Source organism: Hippopotamus amphibius, chromosome 4 (genome assembly GCF_030028045.1).
Source record: "Hippopotamus amphibius kiboko isolate mHipAmp2 chromosome 4, mHipAmp2.hap2, whole genome shotgun sequence".
Lineage (NCBI taxonomy): Eukaryota > Metazoa > Chordata > Mammalia > Artiodactyla > Hippopotamidae > Hippopotamus > Hippopotamus amphibius.
Window position 1 is genome coordinate 123,734,324 of NC_080189.1, and position 16,207 is coordinate 123,750,530.

The 16,207-nt window shown below is 40.8% G+C and overlaps 1 protein-coding gene across 6 annotated transcripts in view; it reads left to right on the forward strand.

The window, feature by feature from the left end:
- MSRB2 (methionine sulfoxide reductase B2) overlaps positions 1-15,949 on the forward strand; it is a 29,839-nt gene extending 13,890 nt beyond the window's left edge. For 2 of the 6 annotated variants that reach the window (XM_057732460.1, XM_057732459.1), the window contains exons 4-7: positions 5,197-5,344; positions 7,757-7,804; positions 12,276-12,332; positions 14,785-15,949. In XM_057732460.1, coding sequence (XP_057588443.1) covers positions 5,197-5,344; positions 7,757-7,804; positions 12,276-12,332; positions 14,785-14,856 — 325 coding nt within the window. In that variant the 3' untranslated portion in view covers positions 14,857-15,949. Of the gene's footprint in view, positions 1-5,196; positions 5,345-6,209; positions 6,951-7,756; positions 7,805-11,524; positions 12,234-12,275; positions 12,333-14,784 lie in introns of those variants that run through there. The other 4 variants (XM_057732464.1, XM_057732462.1, XM_057732461.1 and 1 more) reach the window with 3 other exon arrangements.
- Positions 15,950-16,207: the final 258 nt, after the last annotated feature.

The following is a 16,207-nucleotide window of genomic DNA, read 5'->3' on the forward strand; positions in this document are numbered from 1 at the left end:
TTTCAGAACTTCAAAGATGTTTTCCTTTCTTTTGCATCAACCCTAAATTGGTTTAGAATAAAATATAAATCAAGCCAGCTCTGTGGATCTTCCATTAGGCAATGCTTCATTATGTGCTTCGGGCTTTGAGCAGACTGGACTTTGCTGGGCTGCCAGCTGCTAATGTGGGCTGACTTTGGAAAGCCAGACCCCACCTGCAAGGATGAGGAACGATTAGGATTGATTTTCCTTCATGCTAATGGAAGGGCAGGCCTTTGCCCAGATTCATTCACTCTGTCACTGGCTGGTGAGGAGATAGCAAAGGTGGCAGTCAGGGGAATTCCCTGGTGGTCCAATGGTTAGGACTCTGTGCTTTCACTGCTGAGGGCCCGGGGTTTGATCCCTGGTTGGGGAACTAAGATCCTGCAAGCCTCAGGCCAAAAATAAATCAATAAATAATAAAAATCAATCTTTTTTTAAAAAAAAAGATGGCAGTCAGGCTAAGATGGCCTGGAGGAAGCTAGGAATGGTAAAATGGGTGTATATTTCTGAACCATTAGTTACTCTTTGACCTTTGGTTTGGTTAAAAGGGGAGAAGTGGGACCTTGAGATGGCCAACCTGCTTTTAGCCAAAGAACCGTGTTGTAAAAGTATCAAGCACCGCCTTGTGACTCTGCAGTCACCAGCCAGATGTTCTGTTTCCTTCTTTCCACCATGAAGGCAAAAGATGTGAGGTCATCTTTGCAAGAGCATGTTCCTACATTTGAGTCCGCTTTTTGACTTCATTGGTATTCCAGTTTCTACATCTGTAAAGATGACACTCTTTTCCTAACCAAAGTCCAGCATCCCCCCTCCCCACACAGGCTCTGTCACAGAATGGGGGGCAGGGAGGAACCGAGAGCAGAGTAGAAAAGCTCTGTCCAGTAGAACTTTCTACAGCGATGGAAATGTTCTGTCTGCTCCATCCACTTTGGTGGCCACCAATCACATGTGGCTGTTGAGCACTTGAAATGTGGCTGGTGCAGCTGAAAAACTGAATTTTTAATTTTATTTCCTTTTAAATAATTTAAACTTGAAAGGCCACATGTGAACAGTAGCTACTGTATTAGCACAGTGCTAGTCCAAATTAAGGAAGTTGAGCGACCATCCCCAAAGCAGCCAAGACTAAAGAGAAAACCAGCCAGTTCTTCAAAAGCCCTTTCACCAAGTGGCCAGTTTAATGACCTACTGGTCTGCCAACCTATCTGTTTCTTTTTAATCATTTAGTTTTAGTTGCAGTTTCCATTTTCATTTCTTAAGGACTTTTGAGTTTCTTCCATTTTTTTTTTCTCCTGCTGCTGCTGCAGCTGAGACTGAGAAATGTAACAATATATTCATAAGAACCTTTTATGTTCCAGAAGGTACTCCTCTTAAAGATGCATTTGTTTATAGGAGAGACAATATAGTAAAGTGGTTAAGTCTGTAGATATACATCCTGGCTTCATTGCTGTGTGACCTTGGGCAAGTTTCTTAACCTCTCTGTGCCTTGATTTCCCCACCTGTAAAATGAGCATACTAGTAGTACTGAATTCATAAAGCTGTGGGAGGATTAACTGAGTTATGAGTCAATACATGTGAAAGCACCAGAGCAATGCCTGATACATGCCAAGCACCAGGTACACGTTAGCAATGAGACTTTGAGCTATACACATGCATGTGTCTTTGAAAATGAGGAACTCTTGAGACCCTCTTCTAATTAATGAGAATCTATAAATGAAGACTATATTCCTGACGGTGCCTCCCATTCAAGAGGGTGGACAGCCCAGGGATTCTTGTTTGACCTCTCAATTTCACTCTCTCTCTCTCTGTCCCCAGTCTCCAGCCTCAGTAAGAGAGCAGGAGTAGAGAAGAAATAAACATTCCTACAAATGCTTGTACAGAGTCAAAACCAGATGAAAAGTCAACCAAAACTGAACAGTTAAGGAATCAAGTGGATGAGGGACCACTGCCTCTTGGCCACTGGGCTCCTTGCTGCTTGCACACGTCCCTTCATGCCAAACCAATATGGTACACGTCCTGGAGTCACTGCTGAGCTTCCAACTCAGAGACATTTGATCCAGGGTTTCCAGGCCAAGAGCGCTCTCAGGATGTTATCACTCCCCTGGGGACTCCAGACTGTCACTTTGTTAACTTTGGAATTATGTGACTTTGCCCCCGCTCCTGCTTCTTCTACTCCCCTTCCTCCCCACCTCTCCCCCCCCACACCAATTCTGGAAGTGTTTAATAACATCTGTGAGATCACGTTTCATGGGCATAAATCTTAGAACAGAAGGAAACTGAGAGCCCGATATTAGTTCCCTTTTACAGAATATCCTGACATCCTACCTGTTATAGGAACTAAGTAACATTGTTCACCTTCTGTGTGCTCCCATTCCTTCAAATGAATGGAAATTCTTCTACCATGAGGGTTGTCAGTTATCACCTAGTGCCTCTGCTGCTGGTTTAGGGGCTGTGGAATTTCCAGAAACAGCGACAAAAACAAAGCAAATAAACATATAACAAAACTAAAGAAACACCTCTAAGAGTATATGAGTAAAGATGATCCAGAATAGTTTTAGTTTCTCAAGGGAGGGCCTTACAATCTGCTAATCATTTAAATATGTATATTGCAATTTCTAATTGGCCTTAATGTTTAAGTTTTCACTCTTAAATGATATATGGTGGGCCTCTCATATTACTTGGTAAAATCTCTAGATTCTATTAATTGCATCAATAAAAGTTTATTGTTTCCCATAAAACGTTTTAAATGACTTTTTATTAGTCTTAGATTCATTCATTAAAAAAATTATTATATTCATAATTCTCCATGAGAATTCCTTAATGATCACTAGTTTATATATAATGTTGAGGGTGGAAAAGCTATGATTAAAAGATACTTAAAATGTTTTCCCTGGACCAGAGTGGCTCAGATGAATATTTTTGAACCCTTGGAAAAGAAAAGGGGTTGCAAAGAACCCAGTGTGAATGTGCAGACACTTCTAATTGGATCCACAGCTGCTCAAATTTCATGGATACCTGTTACTAATAATAATGATGATATTTAAAAAATAATAGCTACTGGGACTTCCCTAGTGGCGCAGTGGTTAAGAATCTGCCTGCCAATGCAGGGGACACGGGTTCGATCCCTGATCCAGGAAGATCCCACATGCCACAGAGCAACTAAGCCCATGCACCACAACTACTGAAGCCCGCGCACCTAGAGCCCCTGCTCTGCAACAAGAGAACCCACCGCAGTGAGAAGCCCAAGCATCGCAACGAAGAGTAGCCCCCGCTCACTGCAACAAGAGAAAGCCTGCGTGCAGCAACAAAGACCCAATGCAACCAAATAAATAAATATAAATAAACAGATAAATAAATAAATAAACATAATGGCTACTGACTTAGGTACCATGTGTCTGACACAATGCTAAAAACTGTAAGTGTAGAAAGCATCTCAGTTAATCCTCTCAGCAACTCTGTGAAATAACAATGCCATTATGATTCTGTAGATCAGGCCTTTACAAGATTAAATAACTTGCCAAGGTTGCACAGATATAACAGACAGCCTGGATTCACACCTGAGTCTCTCAGAAGTCAACCTCTGAGTTCCTGGGATCTTTTCATGGCTCTTCAAGGTGCTCCCTTTTCTAACTGCGTATCCACGAGACCACATCCTCTTCCTACACTTCAGTCAAGACAACACTGCCGCAGATTGAATGCACAAGCACATCTGAAGAGTCAATTGTCATTTTTTTAAGCTAGATGTTAAAGAGATTTTCAAAGTTATAAAACAGTGCAACTCTTCTCATTAAATGTTTGTTTCAGTTTCGCAAATAGAATTATCTGTTGTAAAAATAGGTTATTTATGTTAGCATGTAATGGATGTATAATTTTTAAAAATAATGCATAAATGTCTTTAAAATTCTCACTTAGAATTTCTAATTTGTTAAGTATTAATAGACACAACTCATGGAAACAAAAGCTCTCAGAGATCCTCAATAATTTTTTAGTACAGAGGGGTCCCAAGGCCAGAATGTTTGAGAGTTGCTGTCTTACACTAGACTTTCTGCTGGGGTTTGTGCTCTAAACTGAACTTCCTTCTGTGCTCATGGTCTAGGAATTTGATTATTTGCCATGTTCCCCCCCTCTTTACTCAGTTTTTGTTTGTTTTTTTGCAGAACTTACAATTCATTTCTTGTCTCTTGTCCTCAGATAGGGAGAGCCACTTCCCTGCCATTTAAAATTAAAAAAATTTTTTCCTAGTGCAATTTAAGGGAGCTCAGGGAATTCCCTGGCGGTCCAGTGGTTAGGACTCTGTGCTTCCACTGCAGGGGGCATGGGTTCAATCCCTAGTCAGGAAACTAAGATCCCGGCGCAGCCACACACACAAAAAAAAAAATTAGAAAAAAAGGGGAAGCTCATCTTCAATGCACTAAGAGAGTAGATTTACTCTACTCTCATGAGTAGATTTGCTTGTTGCCCTCCTCCTCCTCCTCTTGCCAGCTCCTCCCCCCACCCCCACCATCATTCCTCCCTGTGGGGCTTCCCCAGGAAAGTCAGTGCACTGCACTGATGACTCTGGGTGCCCAGGCTAATTTATCGCCACGTGCTCCACAGCACAGCTCCTTAAACTCTCAGAGCATCTCTACAACGTAGATATGATTATCCCCATGTTACAGATGAGAAAACTGAGGCTTGGGGAGAGTAAGCAGCCTGTCCAATTTCACACACCTAAGAAGTGGCAGAGGCAGCTCTTGAACCCCGAAGGCAGTCAGGCTTTGCATTTAGATAACCCAAAGTTCCTGTGGCTGTTTCATCAGGTCTCACGCTTCTCTGGTATGCTTAACATCTTCCATCACTGTTATTTCTTTTCGATTTCCCCCATTCCTACATTTAGAACACACAGATTTGTTCTGTTTCCTAACATGCAACAGTTCATATAGCTCCTCATGTTTTTATTCCTTGTCTGGCATTGAGAGGTATGCCTTCAACATCAAAGGAACAAGAAATCTTGGATGTGACGGGACAGCATCTTTAGGGGGCATGCAGTGGGCAGATTGTTCACGGAACTGGCCTTGGAATCTGGCAGAGGCAGTGGGAATCTAACCATGCTCAGTGGAAAAATGAGATGGGGCACAAAATGCTCTTTGTATGTTAATAACAGTCTTTGCAGCTGTAGTGTCATGATGTCTAACACAGCTCTGAGAAAAAGTACTGCTCGGGCACTGGCTGGCCTTCGTTTTCCGAGGCTCACGGGACATCTGGCTCTGACGAGAGTAACACAGGGATCCTGAGACGTGTGGACACCTCGTTGGGACCAGTTCGCGTGGAGGTCGTCTGCAAGCAGGTGGGTGTTTTGTTCCCCCCGCCACGATGCTGCCCGAGTGTCGCAGAGAGCTCACTTGTCCTTGTGTATCTGGTGTTACGCACGCACGGGAGTGCTTTTGTCATGCAAGCAGTTTGGGTTTCTCCTGTGCTGCTGCTGGTCCCTCTCTCCCATCACTCTGGGCACTGCAGACCTGAGAATGCCTTTCCTTGCAGAGATGGGAGCAGAGCAAGGATCTGAAAGAGAGAGCTGGCCCTTCACATTCTGTCGCACAGGGAGAGGCAGCAGGAAGGCCCAGCATGGCTGGCATCTCTCCACCCCCTTCCCACTCTGCCACGTGTCACCAACAGGCAGAGCAGTGCTACAGGTGACATTGCATTACTCCTCCCACTAGCCTGGTAGGAGAGAGTGGCTTAAATCCAGACAGCAGATTCACTTTGATATCCTTGGGTACTCAAACGTTCTGGTTTTGTAAGCAGATAAACATAGCTTAGTCTTGTCTTCATTAAAAAACAATGACAATACACTGGCTACAAGATTACCAAGTACTCACCCAGGAATTGTGTTAGTGCTTGAAATGAGTTGTATTAATGAGTCATCACAACAGCTCTGTTACGTAGGTATAATTATCATCCCCATTTCATAGACAAGTAAATCAAGGCCTAAGTTAAATCACTTGCCCCCATTCTCACTGATAAAGTAGAGAGCTGTTTACCACTACTGTGCTCTGCATCCTTTCGTTTGTTAATTGAATTCTGATACAGTAGACCTTTTCCCCATACTGATGTCAAAGACTAGTGGGATGACCATGTGGGATTCATGTGTCTGGTTTTACCTAAAGAGCCTTGTCCCAGTTGAGAAATGACAGAGGCTTCTCTCCTTGCAGTGCGAAGCTCACCTTGGCCATGTGTTTCCTGATGGACCTGGGCCTACTGGTCAGAGATTTTGCATCAACAGTGTGGCGCTCAAGTTCAAGCCAGGGAAACACTGACTATCTCCAGGGGCCCCCTTCTCTTGCCACTCCCTCATTTCCAAACTCAATCTTCATAATGTATGTGAATGGCTAGTTTTTTTTTTAACTATCAAACCAGGCTAAGTTTGCTGCTGGCACCAGGCAAGTCACACCTTCTCTAACTTACTACCTGGAGTCAGCTCAACCCTGGCTCTGACTTTGACTGGAATTTCACAGAATGACAGAGGGGCAACTATTTCCATTAAATCAACTTCTGCGGGCTTTGCCTGGACCAGAGGGGCATGACTCTTTGGAGACATTTGGAGGCTGATGGATAAACCAAAAAATTCCTACAAAACTACCCTGAACTTTCCATTGCAGTTAAGTTCTTCATGGACATACATAGGTGAGAGATCAAGGGAAAAGAGGAAGGAAAATAGGGGATTCGAGTAATCCACAGTCCCAGCATGGAAGAGGCAGTGAGGAGGAGGGTTGTGGATGAGCTGTGCAACTTTAGACTGTCTTGAACATTCTGGTTTCAACCTCTCTGCCTGCCGCTGAGTTTCAACGGGAGTTTGCTGGATTTCAGTGATAATGAGTACAAGTGGCTGCAAAGTTAAACATTAAAATGTTCAAATAAAATATGTGCTGAAATTCGTTTGCTTCTTGTCAGTTTGCTCTTTTATAAAATGACTAAATCAAATGCCAAAAAATAATTAGGTCACATGGTAGCAGGTACTTGGTTTCACCCATGCTAATGGCAGTTCGAGTGTTTTTTACAAATTGAGAGTCTTGAATAGTTTTGAAAGTGTTTCAGTCATTTTCTTTGCAACTTTATGGACAGAAGGAGGCTTAAGTATGCCATTTTTTCTCTTTATTACCATGTGATACATATGAACTCCGCTTTTAGTGGTTACCCTGGAAATCACAACATCCATCCTCAACTTGTTACAGTCATACAAAAATTATTACTTTTTTCTACTTCTCCAAGAATGTTAACCTTAGAACCCCTTAGTGTCATTAACATCCTCCTGTATTTTGTGTTACTGTTGTCATGTATTTAATTTTACACACGTATAAACCCCACAAATCAGTATTAGTGCATATGTCAGTATTCATATATGTTTACCTACATATTTGCCATTCCTGTTGCTCCTTATTTCTTCCTTAAATCCCATGTTTCCTTGTGGGATTTTTTTTTTTTCTCCTGCTTGAAGAACTCTTTTTCTTTTAGTCCATGATTTCTCGTGATGAATCATCTCAGCTTCTATTGGTGAGAAAATGTATTTATTCTCCTTTCATTTTTTAAAGCTTTTCTAAGGTACAATTGATATATTTAAAAATTCCACATATTTAATGTATACCTTTTGATCTCCTTTTATTTTTGAATAATTCTTTTCCCTGGACATAGAATTCTAATTTGGAGAAATTTTATTTTGACATTTTTAGAGTTTCATTCAATTGTCTCCTGGCTTTTATAGATTCTCCTGAGAAATCAGCTGTCAGTGCAACTGACATCTCCTCTGAAGGTAATATGTTCCCCTCCCCCACACAACTTTTTATGATTTTCTCTTTTTTATTTGATTTTCAATAGTTTGTAATGTGCCCTGGTGTGGTTGTCTTTGTATCTATTTTGCTTGGGGTTCACAGAGCTCTTTGAATCTTAGGTTGATACTTTCATCAGTTTTGGAAAATCTATTAACTCTTCACTATTGTTTTTCCCTAGACTCTCTTCTCCTGTATTATACAAATTTTAGACCATTTATTGCATCCCATGTATCTCTAATTTCTGTATCTTCCCATTCTTTTAAATTTCTGTACTTCTGTGTAGATATTTTCTGTCAACCTCTTCTCTAATTTACCAGTCTTATCCTTTTACCAGTCTAGTCTGCTTTTTTTTTAAATTTGTTTATTTTTGACCCCATGCATTGGGTCTTTGTTGCTGCTCGCAAGCTTTCTCTAGTTGTGGCAAGTGGGGACTACTCTTTGTTGAGGTGCATGAGCTTCTCATTGTGGTGGCTTGATGCATGGACTCACTAGTTGTGGCTTGTGAGCTCCAGAGCACAGGCTCAGTAGTTGCGGCTCACGGGTTTAGTTGCTCTGCGGCACGTGGGATCTTCCCAGCTCAAGGATTGAACCCATGTCCCCTCCATTAGCAGGCAGATTCTTAACCACTGCACCACCAGGAAAGTCCCTACTCTGCTTTTGAACACATCTTATGAGTTCTTAATTTTAAGTGTTGTACTTTTATAGTCCTAAAATAACCATTTGATTCTTTTTTATGGATTCCAGTTCACTGTTAAAATTCTCCATCTTCAACAGAGAGAAAAAAAAATTCTATGAGGGCTTTCCTCCTAAAACCATTTGAAATTTTAATCTCTGCTTACAAAACTGATGAAAAACAGTGTTCTGCATTTCAGAGGCTTTCCACTTAGGGTTTTAGCACTCTGACCTACACAGATCCCATATTCATCAAATATGCTAAGAGGAAAACTAGCCATTTACTTAGGGGCCCCAAGTCTCTGTTATAAACGCTCTGCTCATTTATGTGTCTACTAGCAGATGCCCAAATTCTCAGGCTCTTGGTGGAGTTCAGAATGCTCTCAGGATAAAGGGGGCTCTCTGGGGTTCTTCCTTCTCTACAATTGTGGTAGACAGAATAATGGCTCCCCCAGAATGTCCACATCCTAATCCCCAGACCTGTAAATACACTACTTTCATGGTAAAAGGGTCTTTGCAGATGTGAATGAATTACAGACCTTGATACAGGGAGATAGATTATCCTGGATTCTCTGGATGGGTCCACTCTAATCACATGAGTCCTTAGAAGTAGAGAACCTTCCCTGGCTGCTGGGGTCAGAGAGAGATGTGATGATGGAAGAAGGGTCGGAGAGATGCTGCATTGCTGGCTTTGAAGATGATGGAGGAAAAGGACCACAAGCCCAAGAATGTCAGTAGCTTCTAGGAGCTGGAAAATGGATTCTCCCCTAGAGTCTCCACAAAGAAACACAGCCCTGCCAACATCTATTTTATCCCAGGGAGACTCTTTTCAGACCTCAGTGTAACTGGGAGATGATCAATGTGTTGTCTTAAGCCACCCAGTTTGTGGTTGGTTGGTACAGCAGCAATAGAAAAGATAACACAGGAATCTTAGCCCCTTTAATTCTCGTTACCTCAGAACCTTTCTGCTGCCTACAGAGATAATAATTTATAATTACTTAATAATTTATAAATTAACAAATTTAATGCATATTTATAAAGTAATAAATAATTCCTGTATTTTGCCTAGCTGTTCTAGTTGTCCTGGATGGGATTGCTGATATGCTGCTAGCTACTCACTGCTCCTGGTTAACAGCTCAGAATTTTAGTCTCCAAAGCCTTTTAACTTTGCCCTCACGAACGTCCCTGTGAGGAAGACAAAGACAGTATGTTTTTTGCTATTTTATATTTGGAGTGGAAGCTCAGGAAGGTTAAATGAATTATTGCAAATTAGATAATGCTTAAGAAGCCAAGTCAAGCCTGTAATACAGGTCTCTAGACAACACGGCCAGTCCTTTTTCCATTATTCTAATTCCTGTGACCTACAGTCAGAATCAAGGACTCCTATATCTTAAATTATTTACATACAGTTGCTTTAAGTGGAAAATTTGCTGAATGGTAATAATTTCAGGGGACTTCCCTGGTATCATAGTGGTTAGGGCTCTGCGCTCCCAATGCAGGGGGCCTGGGTTCAATCCCTGGTCAGGGAACTGGATCCCACATGCATGCCACAACTGGGGAGCCCACATGCCGCAACTAAAGAGCAGGTGAGCTGCAACTGAGGAGCCCGCCTGCCACAACTAAGACCCAGCACAACCAAATAAACAAATTAAAATAATAATAGTAATTTCAAACAATCATGTAACCTCTACCACAATCAAGATACAGAACAATTCCCTTACCCTAAAATTAATTAATCCTTCCCCCACCCTTGACCCCAGCCAACTACTGACATTTCTCTCACTAGAGCATTGCCTTTTCTTGCATTCTATGTAAATGGAAACCTATAGTATGTAGCCTTTTGTATCTGAAGGCTTTTACTTGGCCTAACAGTTTCAAGATTCATCCATGTTATATTGCGATTTGTTCCTTTTTGTTGCTGAGTAGTATTCCGTAGTACATCCACAGGTAAACAATTTATTCACTAATTAGTGGACATGTAGGTTGCTTCCACTTTTGGCTGTTATAAATATTGCAGCTGTGAACATTTACATACACACTGTTGTGTGGACACACGTTTTCATTTCTCCAGGGGGGGTGAAATATATATTTAACTTCATGAGGTCCTGCATACGTTCTTCCAGAGTGGCTGTTCCATTCTGTGTTCCCAACAACAACAGACGAGCATCCAGTTGCTCCACATCCATATCAACGTTTCCTTTTCCCTCCACTACATGTGGCCTGTGGCCCCAGGACCATTTGTTGAAAACTTTCTTGGAAGTCCTTGACATCTTTACAGAAATCAATTTACCATATAAATGTGGGTCTACTTCTGGACCCTCTGTTCCATTGATATGTCTATCCTTGTGGCACTGTGTTATTTTTTCTTTATATCAAGTCATGAATTCAGATCATATGGGTTTTCCAGCTTTGTTCTTTTTCAAAATTGTTTTGGCTCTGCTGGTTCTTTTGCATTTCCATATAAATTTTAAAATTATCTTGAATATATTAGATCAATTTGGGGATACTGACATCATAATAATGTTGGGTCCCCTAATCTGTGGTCCTGGTATATCTCTCCATTTATTTGTCTTCTTTAATTTTTCATTAAATATTTTGTAGCTTTCAGTGTTTGATTCTTATACTTATTGTGTTAAATTTAGCCCAAAGTATTTTAATTTTCTTAATGCTATTATAAATTGAGTTGTTTAAGTTGTTTATTGCTGTTATATAGAAATACAATTAGCTTTTGTGTTTTGACCTTGTATCCTGCACCTTTGCTAAATTGACTTACATAGCTTTTTTCTGAATTCCCTAGAGTTTCTGCATTCACAATCATATTGTCTGCAAATAAGACAGTTTTACTTCTTCCTTTCCAATCTGCCTTTTATGTCTTCTTCCTGCTTTATTCACTAGCTGGGCCTTACAGTAAAAAGTTAAATCAACATAGTGAGAGTGGGTATCTTTGCTTTGCCTTGTTTCTAATTTTAGTAGAAAACATGAAATCTTTCACCATTGAATATAATGTTAGCTGTAGCTTTTTCATACAGGACATTAATCAGATGAGGAGGGGACTTCCCTGGTGGCAAAGTGGTTAAGAGTCTGCCTGCCAATGCAGAGGACACGGGTTTGATCCCTGGTCCGGGAAGATCCCACATGCCGTGAAACAACTAAGCCCATGCACCACAACTACTGAAGCCCACGTGCCTAGAGCCCGTGCTTCACAACAAGAGAAGCCACCACAATGAGAAGCCAGTGCACCTCAATGAAGAGTAGCCCTCGCTTATCACAACTAAAGAAAGCCCGGGCGCAGCAACGAAGACCCAATGCAGCCAAAAATAAATACATAAATTTAAAAAAAAAAAAAAAAGTTGAAGAAAACTCCTATTCCTAGTTGCTGAGAGGTTTTATCATGAAAGAGTGTTGATTTTTATCAAATGTTTTTTCTGCATCTATTGAAATAGTTGTGTGGTTCTCCTGTATTCTGTTAATGTGGTGGAGTACATTGGTTGATTTTCTAATGTTAAACTAACCTGGCCTTCTGAGATGAATGTCACTTGGACTGAAGTATAGTATCCTTTTTGAATCCTGTTGGTTTTTATTTTCTAATATTTTGTTGAGAATTTTTGCATCTGTGTGTATGAGTGTTATTGCTCTGTACTTTTCTTTTCTTGTGATGTCTTTGCTTTTGTAATCAAGGTAATGTTAGCCTCCTAAAATGAGCTGGGAAATGCTCCCACTTCTATTTTCTGAAAAAGTTTTTGTAAGACTGGTATTATTTCTTCCTTAAATGTTTGGTAGAATTCACCAGTGAAGCCATCTGGATCTGAAGTTTTCTATGTGGGGAGGTCCTTAATTGTGAGTTCAATTTCCTTAACTTATATAGGTCACTCAAGTTTTCTTGAGCCAGTTTTGGTAAACTGTTTTTTTTTTTTTTATTTCTTGGTAAATTGTTTCTTTTAAGGAATATGTTCATCTCATCTAGATTGTCAAACTTATAGGCATAAGATTGTTCATAACAATCTCTTATCCTTTTAGTGTCTGAAGGGCATGTGGTGAGGCTCCTTCTTTCATTTCTAATATTGGGAACTTGTGTCTTCCATTTTCTTGATCAGTCTGGCTAGAAGTTTTTCAGTTTTCTTGGATTTATTTTAAAGGGTAGCTTTTGGGTTTATTGATTTTCTCTATTATTTTCTGTTTTCTATCTTATTGATTTCTACTTTTTACTCTTTTGCTTGCTTTGGGTATAATTTATTCTTCTTTTTGTAGTTTCTTGAAGTAGAAGCATTTAAAATTCTAAATTTCTCTGTATACCCTATTTTGCCTACATATCACAAATTTTGATGTTTGCATTTTCATTATCATATTTATATGATATACTATCAACATATTTTCTAATACTCCCAGGAGTCCTCTTTGACACCCTCCGCCCCCTACCGCCCCGAGTGCACCACAGGCTTCTCTTAGCCTCGGGCTAAAATCTGGGCAGGTGAGACTTGCTGCTGTGGCTGCACTGCGCCTTCTTCAAGCGAGCTTGCATTCTTCACTGCAGGTCATTTGCTTCCTTTTACTCTCTGGTACCTTCAGGTAGTTGCTCCTTGTATTATGTCCAATTTTATAATTGTTTTTTGCAGAAGCACAGTCATCTGGAGGCCTCTTAGTCATTTATTCTGGGAAGTGGATACATAAGACTCTCAGTTGCCAGTACTTTTCTCAGTGGTATGTCCTCCTTTTTGGCATAACCTCCAGAACTTTAATTGGATTTTTGTTCAATGATGTTATACATTCTTCAACTGGTATGTCCTGGAGGGCTTGCCAGGAAGCTACACAGATTAAAAATTGATGTTTCAGAGGCTCATCACGGAGAAATTTTTCTGAAGCCAAAAGCTATTGGCCAACTCTTAATGTAAATTTTTTCCAGCCTATAACTCTCATGGCTATGCTCTGTGGCTTCACTTCTTAATCTAGGATCCTTTAATGGGCTTGAGGGGATTCAGGAAGCCCTGAAATTTTTTTTAGAAAAGTGACTTATGTGTGTGTTTTTTTTCTGGGGAGAGGTTTTTTAACTTATCAGATCTTCAGAGGGGTCCTTTGCCTAAAACTGACTGAAAAGCACAGTGCACGTCAGTGGAGTTACGGGGCCCTGCGTATTGACAGAGATGAGGTGGACAGAAACCTTGTTTTGATTCCTTAATTTTCATAAAAGAATATCAGCCCTAATTTTGCTTTATTGCTCTTTCAGATGTGGCCTTATAGAACATAGACATATGTAGCAGGTGGGTCTTTAACAGATGAATTTATATTGTGATTTCCTTGATACCTAATAGCCTTTTTCCCCCCTCCCTGCATAAATTCCCCGCATAGGTTCCAGCAGCTCAGGCTCCTTTCTGCTGGTTCTCATAAAGCGGGCTTCTCTGGGTGGAGCAGGCTGGGCTTCAGCTGAATCAGATATCTTTGTCTTTAGCTTCCTTCTTTTTCTGATCATTCTCCTTCATGTGTTCGGGAAGCTTTCTCAGGTCTGAGAGTGCTTAATATGCTCAGAATGTACATTGATTATCTTGGCAAGAATCTTGCCCTTGCTGGTTTTCAACAACACCAAAGGCACACTGGTAACACTGCAGACCCTTCCAGTTCTGCGATGGAGGTAGTGATGGGGTGTGCGTTTTTAACTGCACCCGTTTCTGTGACATCTGCAGCATCACCTTTCTGGCAGATTCCCCTATACGTGGCCAAAGAAACAACTCCAGCCTTTCTAAAGGCCTAGAGAACGCATAACAGGTTCCTCTTCTCTTCCCTTTGTGCTTATAATTTTAGCAAATTACTGGAAGATGGAGGTTCCAGCCGAAGGCCTTTTAACTCCTCTTGTGGTGTTTGATGAATCAAGATATTTTCTGCTGGATGCTGGCTATGAATACAATTTATGTGCCTTATTCTGGCTCCTAAACTTTTGTGGGTTTTAAAATATATTCATTATATCACAGCCAGTTGAGATCATGTTACAAAAATATAAATCACCATTAATAGCTGGTTATTATCGTATTATAAAAAATATAAATCATTGTTAAGGACCACAGATTTCATTTGCTGGATGTTATGCTGTGGCTTTAAAAAAGAATCCCTGGTGCCAATTTCATTTGCCTGTCAGTTGGGTTCTAATATTTTATTTTTTATCGCTTTATAACAGTTTGAGGAAATGTATTTATTCCAGAAAAGAAGAAATTTCAGAAGGATAGTTGTATATTTAGATGGTGGCCATTTTTCCTTGATATTAACTGTTGATTTCCATTTTTGTTTTTTTGTTTATTTCCAGAGGGCCCACTCTGCTTGTCTCTGTTCCTTCTCTTTTTCTTTGCATCTCTCACAACTTACAGAAATTGTTTGAAGTTGCTCTCATTGTCAGAGACTATGATTCAGGCTCTTGGGCTCTCATAGCATCTCAGATAGAATCTCCTGGACTAAGAGGGTGGGAAAGAACCATTCAGAAAATAATGACTAGGGTTCCTCAGTGGCACAGTGGTTAAGAATCCGCCTGCCAATGCAGGCGACATGGGTTCGAGCCCTGGTCCAGAAAGATCCCACATGCCTTGGAGCAACTAAGCTCGTGTGCCACAACTACTGAGCCTGCACTCTAGAGACTGCAAGCCACAACTACTGAGCCCACGTGCTGCAACTACTGAAGCCCACTCACCTAAAGCCTGTGCTCTGCAACAAGAGAAGCCACCACAATGAGAAGCCCATGCACCGCAGCGAAGAGTAGCCCCCGCTCGCTCTCTGCAACTACAGAAAGCCTGTGCACAGCAGCAAAGACCCAGGGTAGCCAATTAAGTAAATAAATAAATAAATAACAAAAATTAAAAAAAAGAAAACTACTCAGGCAGGACCCTTCACCTCATTCATTGCCCACCTCCATAGCACTTTTCCTCAAGGTGTTTTGCCTGATTTCAGGTGTGTTTGTCACGTAGCTGTTACGTTTGCACTCTGACCATATTTTCATTTAAGAAGGACCTTTCCTAAAAAATGAAAACAGTAGTTTCTGCCCTAGTCGACCCCGCTTTCTGGAGGCCTCCGCCACTCACTCAAACCAAGTACTAACTGTGTGAGGGTTCTCACGCTGACGCACCAAGTAACGCCTGCAGGGAAATGACAGCAACTTAATAGAAAATTATTTTCATCTGCTCTCCAGGCATGTTTTTCTTTGGCCACAGAAGAGAACCTCAATCATTTTTATTGGATTAGCAACTTTATAGATTAACTTCATATCTAGGAACTTCATGCCTACCCCTCACCATCAAGTCAGCATACACCACATATACACAGTGTTAAAAAAAAAAAAAAGATATAGTCAGAAAAGTTGAAACCATGACTTTGAATAACTATAGAGAATTATGACTGATGAAATGATCATTGGGTTTTGTAACGGTGGGTTGGTTACACCTCTGCCTCTCTTTGTTCACAACAACAAACAAAAAACACAACACCCCATAATTGTTTTGAATTATATCTTAAGATCTAGAAGGAATATCAAATGACTAGAGCAAAGAGATCGAATTATATACTTGTGTTAAAAAATAAAATATTAAATAACATATAGACGGCAATGCTGCAGTGCGGTTCTGACACAAATTAGCACCCTCTCCACAAGACTGCCCTCGTGTCAGATGCCAGTGGCACATTTTGGGGGTCCCTAGGCCACCTGCGCTTCTGCCCAACTGGCTACAATCCAGGGGTGCTCT